This window comes from Trachypithecus francoisi, unplaced genomic scaffold (assembly GCF_009764315.1).
Source record: "Trachypithecus francoisi isolate TF-2019V2 unplaced genomic scaffold, Tfra_2.0 Lachesis_group11, whole genome shotgun sequence".
NCBI lineage: Eukaryota > Metazoa > Chordata > Mammalia > Primates > Cercopithecidae > Trachypithecus > Trachypithecus francoisi.
Genome location: NW_022681456.1, coordinates 93,253,830 through 93,276,081, shown reverse-complemented (window position 1 = coordinate 93,276,081; position 22,252 = coordinate 93,253,830). Strand labels below are relative to the sequence as shown.

At 37.8% G+C, this 22,252-nt stretch overlaps 1 protein-coding gene across 1 annotated transcript in view; it reads left to right on the top strand.

Annotated features, from left to right (window-relative positions):
- Positions 1 to 21,517, top strand: part of PDZRN4 (PDZ domain containing ring finger 4) — a 420,326-nt gene extending 398,809 nt beyond the window's left edge. Inside the window, exons 7-10 of the mRNA XM_033222417.1 lie at positions 2,185 to 2,247; positions 10,305 to 10,406; positions 14,553 to 14,669; positions 19,293 to 21,517. Of these exons, the coding sequence (XP_033078308.1) occupies positions 2,185 to 2,247; positions 10,305 to 10,406; positions 14,553 to 14,669; positions 19,293 to 20,816 (1,806 nt within the window). The 3' untranslated portion in view covers positions 20,817 to 21,517. The remainder of the gene's footprint in view (positions 1 to 2,184; positions 2,248 to 10,304; positions 10,407 to 14,552; positions 14,670 to 19,292) is intronic.
- The last annotated feature ends 735 nt before the right edge of the window (positions 21,518 to 22,252 follow it).

Genomic DNA, 22,252 nt, shown 5'->3' with positions numbered 1-22,252 from the left:
AGATTGCCTATGGCCAGGAGTTTGACCCAGTCTCTACAAAAAAAAAAACAAAAAATTAATTAGTCAATCATGGTGGCATATGCCTGTAGTCCTAACTACTCAGGAGGCTTTGGCAATAGGATTGCTTGAGCACAGTTGTTCAATGTTACGGTGAGCTAGGATTGTGCCACTGCACTCCAGTCTGAGTGACAGAATGAGACCGTGTCTCTAAATATAAATAAATTAAAATTAAATATACTTATGATAAAAAGTACATACTTATATGTGCAAAACATACGTGTATAAATTTTATATATAAATGCAGAAGTTAGACAAACTAGATACTAATTGATACTCTATGCTGTTCCAAGTTTTCTTGGCCATAATCGTGAAAACATTACCTAATATACTGAGCTTCAGCCTTCTCAACTAGAAAGTGAGTATAACAATGCTTATTTTATTGTTTTGATAGACTTGCTTAGAGTATGGAAGAGATAAAGTAATTAATGCATTTAGAAAACAGTACAACTCTGTAAGTATAAAATATTACCCTTTATCCCTTTACCAAAAAATTTACTAACTGGCTTCTGCGACAGAAAAATCTCCAGATAATATTCAACTTATGTAGTTCTTTTAAGTATGCAATTAGGATAATTCCTCTGATTAGGTTAAGGAAGTATAAGGAAACACCTGTGGAATTGTCTTTTGTAATATGTACAGAGGTAGGAAGGTAGAAGTTTAATATTAGTTTGATTACAGTTCTAAAGATGAGGCTTTAGACTGTGAGTGGCTTTTAAATGGGATACAGTTCATGAATCACCCCTCACTTCCTTCTAGTAAGTCTCTATTTACTATTTAAATATGTCAGTATTGGAACTGCACTTTTCAGGGAACAGAAAGAAGCCACAGGATCTGAACATATGTACTTGGAAGGAATGTTTTCCTTTTACCTCTTACATGTAATTATAGTGTCATTTATTCTTGATTGATGATTTAAGACTCAATTATTTGTTGGCACCCCAATAAGAAAGTAATATCTAACATATGGATAGAATGCATCAACCTTATGCCATACTTGAAACAGTTTGCTTTAAAAATAAAGCTTTGGTACAATAAGCCTAAACAAAGTTTGAAGCCATCACATGAAATCTGATAGATGAAATTACCCCCAGTAAACTGTAAGTCATCACTCAAATTTAGCCCATTAAAATGCTAATTACCTCCTAATGGAGCCTTAAATATCTATACATTCTAAAATAGTATGTAGTAAATATACTTTAGCCCACATGTAAAGTGGTACTAATTAAATGCATGGATCAAATGTATGTGTGTGTGTGTGTGTTTCTTGAGCAATATAGATTGTAAATTTCTTTATAAATTAATATGCCCATGAGACATAATTATCTTTAATAAGTATGGACTTGGGCCAGGCGTGGTGGCTCACACCTGTAATCCCAGCACTTTGGGAGGCGGAGGCGGGTGGATCACGAGGTCAGGAGATTGAGACCATCCTGGCTAACACAATGGAACCACGCCTTTACTAAAAATACAAAAAATTAGCCAGTCGTGGTGGCGGGTGCCTGTAGTCCCAGCTACTTGGGAAGCTGAGGCAGGAGAATGGCGTGAACCCGGGAGGCAGAGGTTGCAGTGCACCGAGATAGCGCCACTGCACTCCAGCCTGGGGGTCAGAGGGAGATTCTGTGTCAAAAAACAAACAAACAAAAAAAGGATGAACTTACTCTATAGCTATCACCTTTACCAAGACAGGTAAAGCAGGATTTAAAATGATCTCATAGAAAGTAAATTTCCTGGGTCCGGAGATTCCTGGTATTACCATCATCTCACGTCAACTGAAGGGCATGTGTGACAGTTGGGATACAGAAATGAATGAAGGAATGTGAAAAAAAAAAAAAAAGAATGAAGGGGAAAAGGAAGGAAGAAATAGAGGAAGAGGAAGGGTGGGAAACTGGTCTTCAGATTAAGTTCTGCTCTAGTACTCACAATTTTATACTTGTTCATTCTAAAATAGCTCATTTGCATTTTTAGAATCAGTGAGTTTTGATGGAGAGAAATATGGCATACACTGTCATGAATCAACACAGAATTTTGCAACAGTTTTTTCAAAATATATTTTAAAAGCATATTTTTAAGTTATTGAGGGAATGTTTCATATTCAGTTGAAGATGTATGTCCTCTTTATTACAGGTTGACCCAAATAGCATTGCTGCCAAAGACGGCCGGATTCGAGAAGGGGATCGGATTTTGCAAGTAGGTGCTGTGGTAATTTCCTTTAGTTTCCCACGGTCTGTCCAAAGTTACTATTTTATTTTGTTTCTCTCTCTCTCTCTCTTTTTTTTTTTTTTGAGACAGAGTCTCGCTCTGTCACCCGGGCTGGAGTACAGTGGCACAATCTCTGCTCACTGCAAGCTCCGCCTCCTGGGTTCACGCCATTCTCCTGCCTCAGCCTTCCAAGTAGCTGGAACTACAGATGCCCGCCACCAGACCCGGCTAATTTTTTATATTTTTAGTAGAGACGTGGTTTCACCATGTCAGCCAGGATGGTCTCGATCTCCTGATCTCGTGATCCACCCACCTCGGCCTCCCAAAGTGCTGGGATTATAGGCGTGAGCCACCGCGCCCAGCTTATTTTGTTTCTTGTAAACCGTTGAGAAAAAAATTTGTCTTTGCTTTTGGATATTAACATCTACAAAAGCAAAAAAAAAAAAAATGCTATCATTTAAAACTTATTAAGGATGGTGTGATTTATTAAGAGTGATTAGCTAATAATTAGTGACTCAGATCCCATCTCTGGAGTCAAATTTGACTTCTCTTCCAGCTTGCTTGGCACATTGCGTAACCTCCTCTCATCCTAAGCTTTATTTCCTCATCTTAAAAAAAATGGTAATAATAACCTATTATTGTTGTGAAGGTGAAATGAGATTATGCACGCAATATGCTTAACACAGTGCATAAGTACTTAATAAATATTAATGGCTATTATTACTAGCAGTGGCAGTTATTGCTGCCTTTTCCAGAATAAATTAAGTGAACATGGATCTAGATGTTCCTTTGCTATATGAAAGTCTAGAAGTTTGAAGAAGTTTCAACTACAGTCTTGTGTCACTTAATATGTTCTGAGAAATGTCATTAGATGATTTTCCAGTTGTGCAAACATTGGAGAGTGTACTTACACGACCTAGATGGTACCGCTTACTACATACACACCTAGGCTGGCTGGCATAGCCTATTGCTCCTAGGTTACAAACCTGTACAGCATTTTACTGCACTAAATACTGTAGGTAATTGTGACACAATGATAAGTCTTTATGTATCTAAACATAGAAAAGGTACAGTAAAAGCAAGGTATTATAATTTTATGGGTCCACTGACCTATCTGTGGTCTATTGTTGACTGAAAAGTTATTGTGTAGTGCACTACTGTATTTACTAATGAGTTGCCGGGAGATGAAGGAGAATGTGTTTTATTCCCCACTTGGAAATGTGAAAACATAGAGACTGATTACATTTCAGCTTTACGCGAGAGATAGTAAGCAGACTGTAGGAGGGATGTGAGGCTGGAAAGAGAGTTTTAGGCCAAATCAGGAATAGCTGAAAGCCAGTTTCTATCCTAAATCTGCCTTCACCTGCTTGCTCTCTCCTTTCTGAGTCCTCTCCCATAAAGAATGGTTGCAGGGGCCAGGCCCGGTCGCTCACGCCTGTAATCCCAGCACTTTGGGAGGCCAAGGCAGGCAGATCACCTGAGGTGAAGAGTTTGAGATCAGCCTGACCAACATGGTGAAACCCCGTCTCTATTAAAAGATACAAAAACTAGCCAGGCATGGTGGCAGGCACCTGTAATCCAACCTACTCGGGAGACTGAGGCAGGAGAATCGCTTGAACCCGGGAGATGGAGGTTGCAGTGAGCCAAGATGGCACCATTGTACTCCAGCCTGGATGACAGAGTGAGACACTGTCTCAAAAAAACAAGAATGGCTGCAGGGAGACACACAAGCTCCCCAGCTCCTGTAAACAGATCAACCCCAAGATAAGACCAGAGGTCCTTTGGGATGGAATTTCACTGCTGATCACAACTGTGAAACAGAGAAGAGGACTTGAATGATAAATCCAGGGAGCGATAAGTTGTTAAAACGTCACTGCCACAGTTCCAGAGCTCCTATTTCTCCTTGTTGGATACAGACCCCTGGAGAGTGGTTTTTTTTTTTTTTTTTGGATTCCACATTTTGGAATCTGAAAACAAGGGCTTCAAAAATAGACAAGCTGTTGTCCCAGCATTTGGAGCACGCCGTCTCTGTTTAGGAAGACAGCAGCATACACAGATGATTACAGTACAGCGTGACACTCGTGGTAACATTGCCTGCGCTGCCTGGCACATGTCCTGCCCAGCCTTCTGCAGCTCTCTCCCTTGTTCAGGACAACACTCATGGAATCACACCACCTCCTCACCGCCTGTTCTTCCTCTAGCTAGATAGTGTAGAGCTCCTTTTTCACCACGGACCTGCTAAGGCTCCAAACGGGAAAGAATACAAAGTGTGAATTAATGATCATTTGGGGTCCCACTAGTTATCAGAAAACCTCGAGTATATAATTTCTCCTTCCATGAGCTCCCTAAATAGTGATCTACAGTAAACAAAACAGAGCTATGTCTGTCATACATGGGGGAAGGAAAAGTGAACCAGGAAGCCAAGACATAGTCTTGTTGGCCACCACATTTCTGTCATCTTTAACACATGCACATGAATAAATCAATGAATGAAACCAGGGTATTCAGTGGAGAGAATGATAGGATAGATGAGTAACATCTGTTGGAAAGCTTTGCTTGTATAGCCTCCTCAAGAAATTTAAGGGACCATTTTCATGTATCATCCAGATAACAAAAGCTTCAAAAGTGTTTTACTATTTTGTAAATGTTGAAATAATTTTAAATGTATTGTTCACCTTAACATCTCCAGTAAAATATACTGAAAATAATGTAATCTTTTGATGCTCAGAGCCACGTTACACCCAGCATTCATTCCACAATGCTATAATAGAGTAAAATGCTCAGTGATTGGAAAGTCTGGAAAATCTGTGCCCCAACATGAAATGACCTTGTCTGGATACATTTGCAGATGCATTAGGTCTATATTGTGTCATTTTTCTTACTCTTCCCTTGCTGTTGCCAGCTGGCAGTTCTTCCTCTTGCCATCTACTTCACATCCCATACTTCCTACTGTACCTGGCTCCCTTCTTAGTTCCCAGCTAACCACTCTTCCGTAGGCTAGATACACAAATACAGTTATTAAAATTTCATTCATTTGTTCTGTGGGTATAGTTGGATAGAAATAAAGTGCATGTGTTTCCATACATGCATACTGTATGCTATGACACTTCCAAATCCTTAGGGATATTGTGGGCAGATAAGTTTTTAGAGAAAATACCTGCTAGATAATAAAGCATTCCTTAATGGTCTAGGTTCACTAAGGAAACAATAGCAGGATGTTAAAGTGCTGTTTTCTGCCTGATTACTTTATATTCTGTGACAAACATGTCACACTTAATACATGTCCCAGTAAAAAAACCTAGAATACAATTCTGTCTGCACACATAGGAAACAAAGAGTCTTAAGGGTGATTATGAAATTATATTAAGTAAAACTCTGACAAAATTGTACCCAGAGACAAATAGCTCCCTTATGGTTGATGAGGAGATTATGGGATACCCTGTAATGAGTAGTTAATGACTCCTTTCCCAGAGAGATGAGAATGGGAAAAACAGAGGATTTGCCTCTTATTCTTAAAGTTTCTCGGATGGCTTTTATTTAAATGAATCCCTTTAGAGCAATTGTGATTTTAATTTTCTGTTCATTTGACCTAAGTAAAGTATGTCAATGGCCCTGCCCTCATTGTGTAGCCAAACTTTTCTTAATGTAGCGTACCATGGGTCTGTAGATGACCTCACCCAGTGACATCTCACTCACACACACACATACACACACACACACACACACACACACATGCACTCACACAAAGGGGATTGTTATACAGTAGGGATTGTGCAGAAGAGAAACCAGAAACCAACTTCCTGAGAATAGTTGTGGTTCTACTGTGTTTTTAGTCTGCAAGGAAAGTTCTTTTTCTTTCCTTCACAGTTCTGTCTGCTGTGTCATTTCCAGGAACTTATATCAAATGTCTCCAGGAATTAATCTGAGGACATTCTCTCACACAATTTCAATGCTGAATATGGCATTTCTGAGTCAGATAACAAGAGTAAAAGACCACATATGTGACCAGCTTTCCAAGGAGTTTCCAAAGAGGCAATGCTATATTCTCCTTTTCTCCTTGGGATGGTAAACCTGTAATATTCCATGTAAGCAGCCTAATCTCATGTTGGTCAAAAGCTCAATCATGTTCCTAAGGATTACTTCCTGACAAAACTTTACAAGAACTCAAACAGTGAAACAACAGGACTTCTAATGGGCTCTCTCTTCATTTCTGTTCTACACATAAACTGGTTGATATGGTTTGGCTATGTCCCCACCCAAATCTCATCTTGAATTGTAGTTCCCATAATCTCTGTGTGCCATGGGAGGGACCCAGTGGTAGGTAATTGAATCATGGGGGCAGTTACTCCCATGCTGTTCTCATGATAGTGAGTGAGTTCTTGCAAGATCTGACGGTTTTATAAGGGACTTTTTTTCCCTTTGTTCGGCACTCATTCTCTCTCCTGCCACCCTGTGAAGAGGTGCATTCTTCCATGATTGTGAGTTTCCTGAGGCCTCCCCAGCCTTGCAGAACTGTGAACCAGTTAATCCTCTTTTCTTTATAAATTACCCAGTCTCAGGTATTTCCTTATTGCAGCGTGAGAACAAACTAATACCCTAGTTCTCTTATTCTTTTACTTTCTTCCCTTTGGATATTCCCCCCTATTTCTGTTCTTTCCACATCTATGTCTCTATACTTTGATCACCTCCTTTGTCTCCATACTAAAATATAAACACATTTGAAATAAATATTTTCTTATTGCCTAAGATTATTGAGTTTTCCTAAGAAATTCCACTGATTGTTCAATGTCAAGAATTTGAGTTGCCCACCTACCTCTGGTACAATAATAGAAAAAACCTAGATATTGGTATATGGAAGAGAAAAGCTATATTACATCTCATTTCTAAGCTTTTAGGACTTTACACACACACATACAAAACACACTCATACAAAGATACAGGAGATTGGGCCTACAGTGAGATTTTGAAAGATCTATCCATGTAAGTACCACAGATCTCTTCTTAGCCAAGGCAATATCCATTCTGAAACTAACATTTACATATGGCCATGTACAGAAAATGAGACAGTTATGTTAACAAAACCTACCTGCTGTCTTTCCCTTGGTTCTCTTTCCCTCTGTTTTCCTAAAGTGGAAGTCCTCCATTAAGCTATGTGACATAACTACTCATCTGTCTCCCTCCCTTATTGCTGGGTCATCCACTTTCATGTCTGTCTGGTATTTTCCCGTTGCAGCAGGCTGCATTCCCACAAACAATCCTGTAACTATAAGCCATTATTTCAGGACCAAGACCAACCGAAGGTTGAAAACTCTATCTGATTCTGTTCCTCAATTCTTTTCATTCCTTGAGAGGTATCTTTGCTGAAACCCATGGCTACATTTCTTGCCCCAGTATCAGTTTGGGTATAAAACTAATGTCCTAAGTACAATAGCATCTATCAAGTGGTTGGCTAAAGTGTGGCACTTATTTTCTAAAAGAAATAATAAATTACATTTTAATGTCAGGTTTCTGTGGCAGTGATTTCATCCCAGGTACGATCCTGAAGGTAGAAGTGTTTCTGCAAGAAATGATCTGTTGCCCCAAAATAAGAACTAATTGTTGCCAGGACCAGAAAACATAGCTCGGGTCATAATGAGTTCTCAGGGGAGAGAGATGAATACCAACTATAAAGAAACTAAAAGACAAGCAACCACATTGTTTCCTGATGGTCCTCTAAGAGTTAGAAATACATATGAGGTACATATCTTTTAAAATAAAACCATGTTTACTACTATGCATTTAATTACTTTCCATAAATTTCACTCTATTTGCTTTACTTAGTACAAAAGAGACTTGTTTTTACTAAGGATTAAAATATAAATGATGATAATAATAACAACAATAACAATAACATCAACAGTAATATTTGCCAACATTGAAGACTTTCTATGTACCAGGTGCTATTTAAGATTTTTACTTATATCGACTCATGTAATCCTTATAAAGACCCTCTGGGCAAGGCACTATTATTACATGCATTTTAAGATAGCAAACATAATAGCAGCATTAGACTAACATGAATAAGTATTTAGATTAATGGTAAGTGAAATTCAGATGAAGAATGAGGAAATATATATATGTGTATATAGTCGAGTGGAGACCAGGAAAAAAAGAAGTGAGAAGTATATTTCAAACAGAAAAGATGAAGATAAGCTGTGTAAGATCACCCAATTCAATTCTCTCAGGATCAGATGTGCCTGTAGTGGAGAGGAGATGAATAAACAGGTTCATGTTTGACAGACAAATAGATGCATTGCAAATATATTACTAAGAATTACCATGAAACAGACATAAGCCCTCAAAGTGCAAATAGAGTAAATACTGCAAAGTCATTATTTTAAAACTACATTTAAGAGAGGGTAGGGGAGGTATAGTGGAATCCACCACTGCCAATTTATCTTTATTTGAGAAAAAAACCTTGGAGTTAGTACACACATACTTTTCCAGAGGTATTTATGACAAACCACGACATATCCTTCCCGGTCATTATTTCCCATTGTGGAATCATAGTTTCTATTTCCTAATTTAATGTATTTTATTTGTGAATTGCAAAAACAAATGGGGAATGCACGTGAAACTTACAACAACTGAATTTCCTTTCTGTGTATACAAGTGAGAAATGACAGTGATTAGAGTAAGAAAACACAACTTGTACCCATATATATATTTTTTACTATTATTGCCTGCTTTCTTTGCACTAAATACATATAAGAGTGTAGGAATAAGGATTATTTATTATGGTCCAAAGTTGAAATTTCTGGGCTTGTTTTCAGATAATTACGTCTGTCCTCATGTATCAGCCAGAAACCCAGAGACCTATGAGGAGAAAAACCTCAATAGTTTACTCTATGCTTTTAAGCAGAAGTCCTTAGTGAAAGACATTAGATTAATTATTGAAAAAGGAATGGTCAGTGCTGCCACATTTTCCATCTGTTTAATTTATTCAAGTAATTAATACTATTTTAGACAGAATTACTTGACCTCTTTAGTTGGAAATTCTTTCCACATTATTTGATTACATGTATGGATCAAAAACCTTATTGTCTCTGTGGAGTTAGTAATCAATAAAAGAAAATAATCATTAAATATCCGAAGGAAAATGTTTTGTCAATTAAGAGCTAAATATATTTGCATATGAAAATGTGGTTTAAAAAAAGAAACTTTACAAATCTTATTTACTCTTTCTTTAGAACTTAGAAAAAGTAAGAAGATATATTTCTAATGCCACTGGAATCTTTTCCATGAAATCTAAAGTTTACTCAAGCTTGGTTTCTTTCACTCATCATTACTTTAAAAATTCAATTTTACTCTATGTTAATTTTTTTTAAAAATTTAAAAGTTATTTAAAAGATGGGTCTGAAGATATTTCATTAGTTTTATGCTTTAGGAAATGGATAAATATTAGAAGGGAAGTAGAGTATTGATGAGAATGTTACTTTACTTTGATCAGTTAAACACTGAGATTCATCCTAACGATGATATTTGGGCAACTGAGTCAGACCCACACACAAATATGAAATGATTAAATAAAAATGCAATCAGCAGTGGCCTGGGAGCATTGCCTGGTGAGAGATAATACTGCAGCTCTCTAATTGGCTCGCAGCGAGCGTGCAGGATGACGGATTTCAGTTGTGGTATTGCCAGTCCTTCTTCCCCCAGCACTATTATCTCAGAGTGACACTTCCATTACTCTGAGCGAAGAAAGATGAACGTCACCTGTCAGGAGCTGGTTAATTGTGTTGCTAGATGTATGTTGCCAGGGCGCAGGTTGGACATTTATGAACATAACTGCTTCCTCTGATGTCCGCCATCCTTCAGGGATCGATATGGCTCTTACAGTAAGCGCGTAATTGAGTGAAGGCACTTTGTGCTGAGGGGCTGAAGATGAGCCCATTGTGTGAGCTTCATTGTCCATACATTTACCATAAATGAGCTGATATTTGCCATTTATTGTGTGCAGCATTGTGGAAATGGAAACTAATGTGCCACTCTCATTTGTTTTCTAGATAAATGGGGAAGATGTCCAGAATCGAGAAGAAGCCGTGGCCTTGCTGTCTAACGATGAGTGTAAGAGAATCGTGCTGCTTGTTGCAAGGCCAGAGATTCAGGTCAGAACAGAGATCAGAAGTCTTGAGACTGAACTTTATATTCATTGAATTCACTGAGTGTAAATTCGTGAATGAATTTATATTCATTATCTGCTATTCTCTATTAAATCATTATCATGGTTATCTCTCCCCACATAACCCACCAGATGGCCTATGTGGGAATGAATTTTTAAAATACATATGAAAGCAATTAAGGTATACAAAATACAGTGAAGACTCATCTTTCCTAACTTATCAAAAATATTATACATTAAAGATTTCTTTATATTGCTCCATAGAATGGCAGCTAAATATCCCTTTTAAGAGGGGAAAAGCATACCAAATTGAATTGTGATTCTCTCCTTCAATTTTCCAGTTACTTAAATAAATACTCAAATGAAAAATGGCTGTATAGATCCTTTTAATTCTGTGTGAATCCTTGCTTTAGGTTTCCATCTGAAAATACTTAAATGGCATGTGAAGGTCTCTTGGAAGAATCTCCATGAGAGAAACACTAGCCTATCTAGTCATCAACTTAAATCTTTTTAGAATAACTTTATCAATTCGAATGTCTTGTATAGCATGATCTGGTTCCATGTATATTAAATGAATTTTTTCCAAGTTTAGTGTGACCAAAACAATTGTCCAGCCAAAAGCAAACTGATAGCTTCTAAACAAATTTTTTAGATCTTTAAGGAAGAAGATGTCATGAAAGTAAAGGAAAGGTAATGGTGGAAGAAAAGTACTATTGAGGCTTCCTTTTATATCCTTTTTATCTCCTACCACAAGGCAGAAGGGACAATACATTGTCACCAGTCTATCCATCTGTCAGTAGTTTGAGTAAAGTTAGTCATATCACCATTTGTCTCCTTGGTTATTGATCTGATATTTTTCAGACTCAGTAACTACATACTATCTATAAATTACACTGAGTAAGTGTATTTCAGTGTCAGACTGAATCCCGACTGGAATATAGTGGTTATAAAGGATCACCCTTTCCGCATATATTTCCTTTATGCCCTTGCCCATTCTAAATAGTTCCCATAAAGTCTGCTATAGCCTGGGGCAGAGTAAACTTACACACCTGAGGTCTTAGGAGTGGGGAAACAAGCCCACACAACCCCCACACTGCCTATATGGGAGTGAATTTTTAAATGCATATAAAATTATACCAATTATCTGGAAATTTCTCAACCCAGTTATCTCACTGCCCCCATTTTCTTCAAAACAGAGCATAATAAAGGGGCTAAATGCATATTAGTGAAATTTATGATAAATTGAAGTTGCCATCTCTATTGTAGAGAAGATATTTTTATGTTATAATGTGGTTTCCCTGCCCTTTCCATGTAACTGCTAGAGAACCTCATTAATTTAGAACTAAGCATTTCCTTAAACTATGCCACATAGTGGCCATAATGGGCTGTAGAAATAATAGAAATTAATGACATAAGACCAGATCCTGTTAATCTTTGATGGAATACATACGCTGGGCAGGACCAGTGGAAAATTTGAATATCTGGCTACACTTCTGACCTTTTCCTCCAAAAGAGTCAATGCTGAAGGATGAAATTTCAAATGAGACTTCCCTTTCCACACTTGATGAAAGATGGTTGTCTGACTCCATAGGATGCTGTCCTGCCTGTCAAAATTACAATCTGCATTAGCCCCTTGATCCTGAAGAAACCTTCACCCCACTGGAAGGAAGCTAATTGCCTATAGAAAAAAAAAAAAAAAAGACAGATTTCCAGGGAAATCAGGAAAAGAAATACATTTTAATACCATACTTTAAAAATGTAATTTAATCAGTGCATGCTATAAAGTGGCCAAAAAAAAACACTAAAAAAATCTTGTTTTTATATCACCCATATTTTTCCATTGAACTCATTGTATCTCTTTTTTTTTTTTTTTTTTTTGGCATGTGTATTTTATTCAGGGAGAATGTGGAAGCTTTTTGTGTGCTTTTTCTAGCTTTTATTTTAAATTTTTAATGTTTCAAATACTCTCTAGATTCTTGGAAATGATCTACAGAGTTGCTAGGGGCAGTATTGTGCATCTGTGCAATATTTTAAAATAACTCATTTTCCTCATTTCCTGTCAACTCTCTTTCATTTTCTGCCCATTTTCTTCCAGAGACCATTAAAGATATTGCTTTTCTGTCCTATTTCCCACAGGACACTGGGGCAGAGAGGATTCTCATAAGAACTTGTAGCCATACTTTTGAGACAGTATAGGTTGTTCCTTTCTCTGAGATGCCACATGTGGCCCCCTTTGGTGCAGATAGATCCCCACTCTTAGTAATGGCAATCCCTCTTTTCCCTCATCTCAGCTCAAGGGAGATGTCTGTCTCTGCCATTACATTAGACTCAGACTATAGTGAATGCACAGCTAGGTAGAAAGGGGGAAATAGGAGAGAGGAAGGAAGTGAGTGAGAAGAATCTCCCTTTGCTAATTGGGCTGTGTGCACCTCCTGCCTGAAAGAAAGCCTTATCAAAACAGACATATAATGACTATGGCTGGCAACTCAGGAATCTACTGGATTACTCAATGAGAAAAGAGTTACGGGGAATCATTAATTTTGACCATTTTCTCTTTATTTTCCCCACCACTTCATTTAATCCTCAAAAGACTCTGTTTCATCATTCACTATATCAGTGTCAGAAAATACTTTATTTTGACCTAAAGAAAAATTCCTCGATGTGTTTGAGAAAACTAAGCACTCTCCATTTTAAGTAATTTTTTATGGGGTCTGGCATTTGTAGCTTTATGATACTTGAAAAAGATTAAAGAATGTAAAATTTGAACACTTATCAATTGGACCGAATTTACATGTTTTGTTGGCATAATTATCATAGCTCATCTGCATATCAAAGTCATAGGCATTTGATCAACTTATTCAGGCCACGTTAAGATAAACGAGGATGAACAAAAGTGCCAGCACTTTGGGCCCCAGTTAAATTTGAGGTCACTGAAGTTCTACATGGTCTTTAATAGATATTATAAAATCTATGATTTGCCTACATATTAATAAAGATGATACATATATGCTAATGCCTCTTTTGGTGCAGCTTAATGTCCTTTCCAGTTTGTTTTTAAGTTGTAGAAGTTCAGTTATGTTTAAAAGCTTATTTTGCCAGTTCACTGGTGGTGAAAATATCTCAAACTATTATCCATGTTTGCTCACTAGAATTCTGCTATTTCTTTGTACAGAGTGATGTAGAGTTTTGACAATAATCCAGTTAATTTAATCAGCATAGACAGCTAATTTATGTAATCCAGCTCCAAAAATCCACTTTGAGGCAAATTATCTGTACTGTCAACATTGATCATATTAGCCAGGTAACCACCAGTTTTCCACTTCACTTTGTATTGAAAAGCCGAAGGGATTTGTTCAGTTTAATTTGCGTTAAGAGTCCTACAAGAATACTTGTTTTCAGCACCCATAAACAAAGCCCTGCATGCCCCACACCACTCCACCACCCTTAAATGTCACATCCACTGTGGTGCTTTTCCTATAAAATTGGGCCTGAAAATGAATTAAAATAGACATGGAGTGACATTGCTTTTCTTTCCTTTCCTTTTTTTTTTTTTTTTGAGAAGAATAACTTAGAATTTTCCTTCCTTTACAGACAAAATAAGTGTTGTCTATAGATTCTTTTGTGGCAAGCAGCCATCTTGTTAATATGGGAGCCCACCTAAAAAGAAAAAAGCAGGATGAGGATAGCATGAGCGTATGCGGGGCACTTTGTATGCAGTCTCATTGGGGGTTGTTGTTAAAGAAAAAAGCCCAATTGTCTCATAGCCCTATTAGTAGCATGGCAGTCCTTTTAACACGGGACTGTTGGAGGTAATGAGCATGACAGCTGTGGATTATGCAGGATGCTTTTCATACATTTTGAAAGAAGGTAATGTTCTGTGCTGTGAGATTTACTTGGTTATGAGAGAAAATCTGTAGCCCTGTTTCAGGAAAGCATAAAAGGCGTAAGAGTCCAATTTTTTTTTTTTTTATCACCTTTTCTTCTTTCTGAGAGGTGAACCATGGGAGGCTGGTATTCTGAAGAGAATCATTATGATAAAAGGAACTCATCGGGCACCGGCCATTTAAGTTTACTCTATTTTACCATGAGTTCTCACTAACATGATATAATGTACTAATGTATTCTTTTGCAGCTAGATGAAGGCTGGCTGGAAGATGAAAGGAATGAATTCTTAGAGGAGTTAAACTTGGAGATGTTGGAAGAAGAGCATAGCGAAGCAATGCAGCCCACTGCCAATGAGGTGGAGCAGGTAGGGCCAACAATTTGAACTACATGATTTGAGATGTTGCTTGTTCTTTTTTAATGTGTAACCATAAATGGAGATGAAAACAAAATCAAAGGGTTTAATCAAACATCTCTGTCATGGTAATTTTTTAGAGCAAATGATCATCTCAAATGAAGCAGAGGGAATAAATAAAATGATTTTCCATTAAGCATATTTCCAGTTTGGGAAGCTTGGGGACCATTGTGAATACAGTACAGTAGTATTCAAATATTGACCCAGGCACTACTTCAAACTCACTGCAGAAATTTCAGAGTAAAAAATATGTGTTGCTTCTCAATATGCCAGCTGAAAACAAACTGAGGTAGCCTCCCCAACAAGTAATTTTTTTTTTACTTTAAAATATTAATGTATCTATTTGAATACTTAGGCTATCACTATAGGATGAAGATGACATGATGTAAACCATCAGTTTTATTTGCATACTTGATGGTGTGATTACACCTGTATATTCTGAATAATCATAGAGATTGTCCTTGGTCTTATGGCTGCTGTTGACACATTTTCCGTAGCATAACTTGTGCAACATTTCTCATAGCATAGTTTGAGATTATTGACATCCTTTTGCCTTGAAGTCACATATTCATTCAACTAAAAACTTTGAACTCCTAATATACTCCAAGCACCCTATTTGAAACTGAGAATACAAAGAAAAATGAGCAGAACTGCTGTCACTAATGGATTCATAATAAGTAAAAGATCACAGTGTGATTATTATATTATTTTTATTGTCATTTTCCCATTTTACAAAAACAAGTTCGATATATTCTAGATTTTTTATGTTACACTCATGTCATTTATCTGCCTGATATAATTTTGTTTTCAGTTTACAGATTTGTTTAATTATCTTCCTATTCTCAACATTATTGGCCGGGCGCGGTGGCTCAAGCCTGTAATCCCAGCACTTTGGGAGGCCGAGACGGGCGGATCACGAGGTCAGGAGATCGAGACCATCCTGGCGAACACTGTGAAACCCCGTCTCTACTAAAAAATACAAAAAACTAGCTAGGGCGAGGTGGCGGGCGTCTGTAGTCCCAGCTACTCGGGAGGCTGAGGCAGGAGAATGGCGTGAACCCGGAGTCGGAGCTTGCAGTGAGCTGAGATCCGGCCACTGCACTCCAGCCCCGGCGACAGAGCAAGACTCCGTCTCAAAAAAAAAAAAAAAAAAAAAAAAAAAAAACATTATTATATGTATTATATATATATATATATATTTTTTTTTTTTTTTTTTTTAAAGATGGAATCTTGCTCTGTCACCCAGGCTGTATGCGGTGGCACAATCTTGGCTCACTGGAACCTCCACCTTCCAGGTTCAATTGATTCTCCTGCCTCAGCCTCATGAGTAGCTGGGATTATAGGGACCACCATGCCCAGCTAATTTTTGTATTTTTAATAGAGACGTGGTTTCACCATGTTGGTCAGACTGGTCTCAAACTCTGACCTCGTGATCCACCATCCTCGGCCTCCCAAAGGCTGGGATTACAGGCATGAGCCACTGCGCCCAGCCTTTTTTTTTTTTCTTTTTAAAGATAGAGTCTCGCTCTGCCGCCCAGGCTGGAGTGCAGTGACACAATCTCAGCTCACTGCAACCTCTGCCTCCTGGGCTCAAGTGATTCTCCAGCCTTAGCCTCCTGAGTAGCTGCAACCACAGGTGCACGCCATCATGCTCAGCTAATTTTTGTATTTTTAGTAGATATGGGGTTTTACCAAATTGATCAGGCTGGTCTTGAACTCCTGACCTCAAGTGCTCCACCAACCTCAGCTTCTGAAAGTGCTGGGATTACAGGGTCCTGCCACCACACCCAGCTAATTTTTGTATTTTTAGTAGAGATGGGGTTTCACTATGTTGACCAGACTGGTCTCGAACTCCTGACCTCAAGTGCTCCACCAGCATCAACCTCCCAAAGTGCTGGGATTACAGGAATGAGCCACTGCACCTGGCCTCAACATTAATTCTTAACACATCCTAAAAGATGATAAATTTTTTGAAAATCTTGACAGGCTTAGAAACATGCAGCACAAACATTCTATTACTTTACCACGCTGAATAATGAAATATTCAGCTTGCTAACATCCCATAACAGAAATGTGTATGTGTGTGCACATGTCCACATATTAAATACATAATTAGATTGCACAGTATAGCATCAACATAGTCATATGTGATATACTCATTTGCTCATCATATGGAGTTTGGCCACTCCACAAACAGAAGTTCATGCTCACAAGTAATATCGCTACTGTGGTAACTGCCTTTCAATATGGGTAGGACAGATTAAAATTTTTATGTATAACTTCAACACTGGCCACAAATAAAGATATTTTTGGTGGCAGCTGCTGGTTACAAGCAAGAAAGTCCTTGCTCCAGGCCTTTTTTTTCTTAGATACAAAATGTGACCTGATACTGAATTGACAGGAGGATGTTGGAATAAGGCAAGCAGGGAGAAATCCTGTCCAGGAAAAGTGATATGGTGTCAAATGCTGCCTACTCATCAGACGTAATACAAATGTTAGGTCTTGTGAAGTAACACTAGCTGTCCCTGAGGTTAGATTCTCATTGTGTGGAAATTTTTCTTCACCATGAAACGAAAAAAATGATGAGAAGTACAGAAACCTTTAAAAATCCTTTGCCCTTATAAACAATAATACTACATTAGAAATGTCTAGGTAGAAACATTGCGTGTCACTATAATAATTCCATAGGGAAATGATAAATGATAGGGTAACATTGCATTAGAAACTAGGAATTCTAGGTTTGAGAATGGAAAACTCTTTTTATTTTCACAGTTGTTCATAGACCAATAACAAAGAAAAGGGGAAATTCAATTGAAAAAATAAAATACATACCCATATGTGAACCTACTTTATGGAAAGTTTCATTTTACATAGTATTCTTGGTATTATGAATCCTGTTACATTGTGCAACATCTCCAATAGCGTAATTTGTCATTATTATTTCATCTGCCTGTGAAATAAGAAAAAAATGACTAGTCTTCTTGTATTTTTCAGCACATGACAAGATATTAGAAAAATATAATTATAAATAACATGATATATAAATTCAAATGCCCGGTATCAATAACATCCTTTGATAGTTATATGGCATAGTACACAGACATTGCCATATTAAATACTATTGTCACCTTGTAAGTCACAGCCTAGGGATGCAGCAAGCTTTCCATTGTTAGTTACAGTTACTTATTATAATTTTTTTAATCAACAAGACATGTAAGATAAATCTCAGTGTGTTTTCAACAAATGAAGGAACATATTCCAGGGAAAGATTGAGAGTCATAGAATAAACTGATACATGGTTGTGTTCTCGCCTCTTCAATTTATGTTACTTTTTTTCTGCCATTACTTTTGTGGAACAAAATAACAATTATCTAGAGATACCTTTTAGACTTCTTTTAGAATACCTTTTATCACCCGTTTCATCCTTATTTAGCACTAGCTGTTTGCTTGATTATATTTAATTATGTAATTACATCTGCTAGAGGGATGGAGCTAGCTCTATCTATCTATCTATCTATCTAGTGAATAAACTTAGGCATGAGGCAGATATAATCTAGAAACTGCCTTATAGATTATCATGTGATGACTGATAGAGGTGAAAGTAACTTCACCATATTCCCAGAGAAAGAACTACACATGCATCTTATTAGGACAATTACAGTTAATCGTTTTACTTGAAAGCCAAAAATTACCAGAGTCTCTCTCTCTCTCTCTCTCTCTCTCTCTCACACACACACACACACACTACATAAACATACATGGGTACATATATACATATATGTGATATATATGTCAAAAATTATTTGATATTATGCCCATGTCTGGCAATCAGTGCTGTTCAAATTTTCATGGGACTGAATTTTTATTATTAATAGACTAAAACTTATCTTTGAAAAAAAATCCCTGGATAAGAGTAGAAAAATCTTACACAACCCAAATGAGTCCTAAGACATTGTTGTTGCTTTTGAGAAACATGATTTAGAGTGCACTGAGGTCACAGCCCATGTATTCAAGAATATGGCATCCTGGACATATAAGAAATTCTGGCCCTGGAAGATGAAGCTTTGCCTCTGTCATTAATAACACGAATCTGTCACTAATAACCTGAATCCATCTGGGATTGAGCATCCTCTCCTATAGACAGCAATGTCCTAGACTCCAGTACATAATGTTAACTTATTCCTAAATCTCTGTGATGTTTGGCTTACCCATTGTCAGCATATTACTAAGCCAGTGATATATTACTAAGCCACCTTCACCTCCCAAGTTTCCCAAGTAAGAGAAAACCTAAAGAATCACTTATTTGAATGTATCCTGTCTTATTTATATCCAAGTGAATATCATAGCCATATTCAAGCAGCTTTCGTTTTCTTCATTTCTTGTATAAAAAGCTGTCATGAGCTAATTTCCTTTATTTCTAAAATTGTGATGGACCTTAAAGTAGAGCAATTTTCTAGGAGATGCAACTTTGCCAAGAAACACTGGTTTTCAAGCAAGATTTTTAATAACCAATGTCTTCCAAAATAATTAATTTTCTTTGTTCTTTCATTTTCTTTGTTCACATCATTTTCTTAGCCAAAAAAGCAAGAAGAAGAAGAAGGCACAACAGACACTGCAACATCCTCATCCAACAACCATGAGAAGGACAGTGGAGTAGGACGTACAGATGAAAGCTTGCGAAATGATGAGAGCTCAGAGCAGGAGAATGGAGCTGAGGACCCCAATAGCACATCTTTGAAGAGCAAGAGAGACCTGGGGCAGAGCCAAGACACTCTAGGAAGTGTTGAACTTCAGTACAATGAGAGCCTCATGTCTGGTGAATACATTGACTCAGACTGCGTTGGCAACCAAGATGAGGACTGTGAAAGATTCAGGCAGCTCTTGGAGCTCAAATGCAAAATTCGAAATCATGGAGAGTATGACCTGTATTACTCGAGTAGCACAATTGAATGCAATCAAGGGGAGCAAGAGGGAGTGGAGCATGAGCTACAGTTGCTTAATGAAGAGCTGAGAAACATTGAGCTTGAGTGTCAGAATATCATGCAAGCTCACAGGCTCCAGAAAGTGACAGACCAGTATGGAGACATCTGGACATTGCATGATGGAGGATTCCGGAATTACAACACCAGCATAGATATGCAAAGGGGAAAGCTGGACGACATCATGGAGCATCCAGAAAAGTCTGACAAGGACAGTTCTAGTGCTTACAACACAGCTGAGAGCTGCAGAAGTACTCCGCTCACCGTAGACCGTTCCCCTGACAGTTCCCTTCCAAGGATGATCAACATCACCAATAAGAAAAACCTGAGAAGCACAATGGCAGCCACCCAGTCCTCTTCCGGACAGAGCAGTAAAGAGTCGACCTCCACCAAAGCCAAAACCACTGAGCAAGGCTGTAGCGCTGAAAGCAAGGAGATTTTGGAAGGCAGCAAGCTTCCTGATCAAGAAAAGGCAGACAGCGAACACATCCCGTACCTCTCTCCTTACCACAGCTCCTCATATAGGTATGCAAACATCCCAGCACACGCCCGGCATTATCAAAGCTACATGCAGTTAATTCAACAGAAATCTGCCGTCGAGTATGCTCAGAGTCAGCTCAGCTTGGTGAGCATGTGCAAGGAGTCTCAGAAGTGTTCAGAGCCCAAGATGGAATGGAAGGTGAAAATTAGGAGCGACGGGACACGGTATATCACAAAGAGACCCGTGCGAGACCGCATCCTGAAGGAACGTGCCTTAAAGATCAAGGAGGAGCGGAGTGGCATGACCACAGACGACGACACCATGAGCGAGATGAAAATGGGGCGCTACTGGAGCAAAGAGGAGAGAAAGCAGCACCTGCTTAGGGCCAAAGAGCAGCGCCGCCGCCGTGAGTTCATGATGCGCAGCCGGTTAGAGTGTCTCAAGGAGAGCCCTCAGAGTGGCAGTGAGGGCAAGAAGGAGATCAATATCATTGAACTGAGTCACAAAAAGATGATGAAGAAGAGAAACAAGAAAATTTTGGACAACTGGATGACAATCCAAGAACTGATGACCCATGGGGCCAAGTCTCCAGATGGCACGAGAGTCCATAATGCCTTCTTGTCAGTGACCACTGTATGACCGAATGAATGGAATGCATGTGACTGATTTTCAGAGGATGCTACCAGTTTCGGTAGAGTATGATTGCCTCGTTCAATGTGGCGTTTTTATATATATTTTGTGACTCTTTATAGGTTAAATTTTTTGTAAGCAAAAAATACCTGGTAAATTTTCATTTGTTTTTCATATACTGGTAACTTCGTTTTGGCTGAGATCTTTCTTTTACTTGTGATATACTCATATTACTCGTTTATTAAAAAAATCAAAAACAAAAGGAAAGAAAACAAAAAAAAAACTTGCACAAAAATACTGAGGAGCCAATTTATTTCCTACTTCAATGTATCTAATGTAAGTGAAAATCTGGATTTATTTCTCTAGTTTACTTATTTTCTACTTTAATAACACCTTAATGCCAAAACATTTCTATGCTTGTTTCTTGGCATAATATGTTTGAAATCAAACCTGTTTGTAATAAATCATGTGCCACATCTTGTCTTACACATAAAAGCCACTGCTTTTTAACATCCCATTGTACATTTAACACATAAATGGTGCTAACATCTCATTGTACATTTAACACAAAAATGGCCATTGTCTTTGTCTCAGTAAAGTGTAGGTGGACAATCTTCCTGTGATATGTAGTGACATTGGTCATGTAGCTAGATAATTGTGGTAATTGTGACAATTAAAGAGAAATAAATTATTGATTATCCTTCAGAAAAGTTATCAAGGAGTGTTTTATTTTCATTGTCCACTGTGGTTAACAGTTATAAATTCGTTATATGTGTACACTACTTAGAAGACTCCTAATTGTGGATTATAAAATGTGCACATTTTCTATCACTTGTTTCCAATAAAGTTGTATTGAAACATTCCCTATAGATCACTGTGTCACATATGCCTACCAGGATTAAATTCAATAATATATGTATGGCATGTAACAGGTGCTAATTCAACATTCAGTAGCCATTAGTTCACATTCCCCTTGCCTGCCACCCACTTTTAAGGTAAAGCCAAGAACAATTTAGAGAATGTCATGGAGAGAGAGTATCAGTGACAAGTGTCTGAGATTGTTTATAATGCTGCAATGTATGTTAGTCTGCTCTGGCTATCACAACATAATGCCATACTTAAACAACAGGAATTTATTTCTCATAGATCTCACTTTATTACCAGGCTAGTCTCAAATACCTGGATTCATGCGATCCTTCCACTGAGGCCTTCCAAAGTGCTGAGATTACAGGTGTGAACCGCCGTGCAGGGCATCAATTTGTCATGGTTCTGAAGACTTTGAATCAAGGTCAAATATACTGGGGGGTAGGGTTTCAACATATGAATTTTGGAGGAACACAATTCAGTCCATAGTACTATGTGCATTTATTTAGTTGATAAACAAATTTTAATAATTTATAAATAATTTTAGGGAACCATATTTGCAAAAATCTCAGCATAGTCAA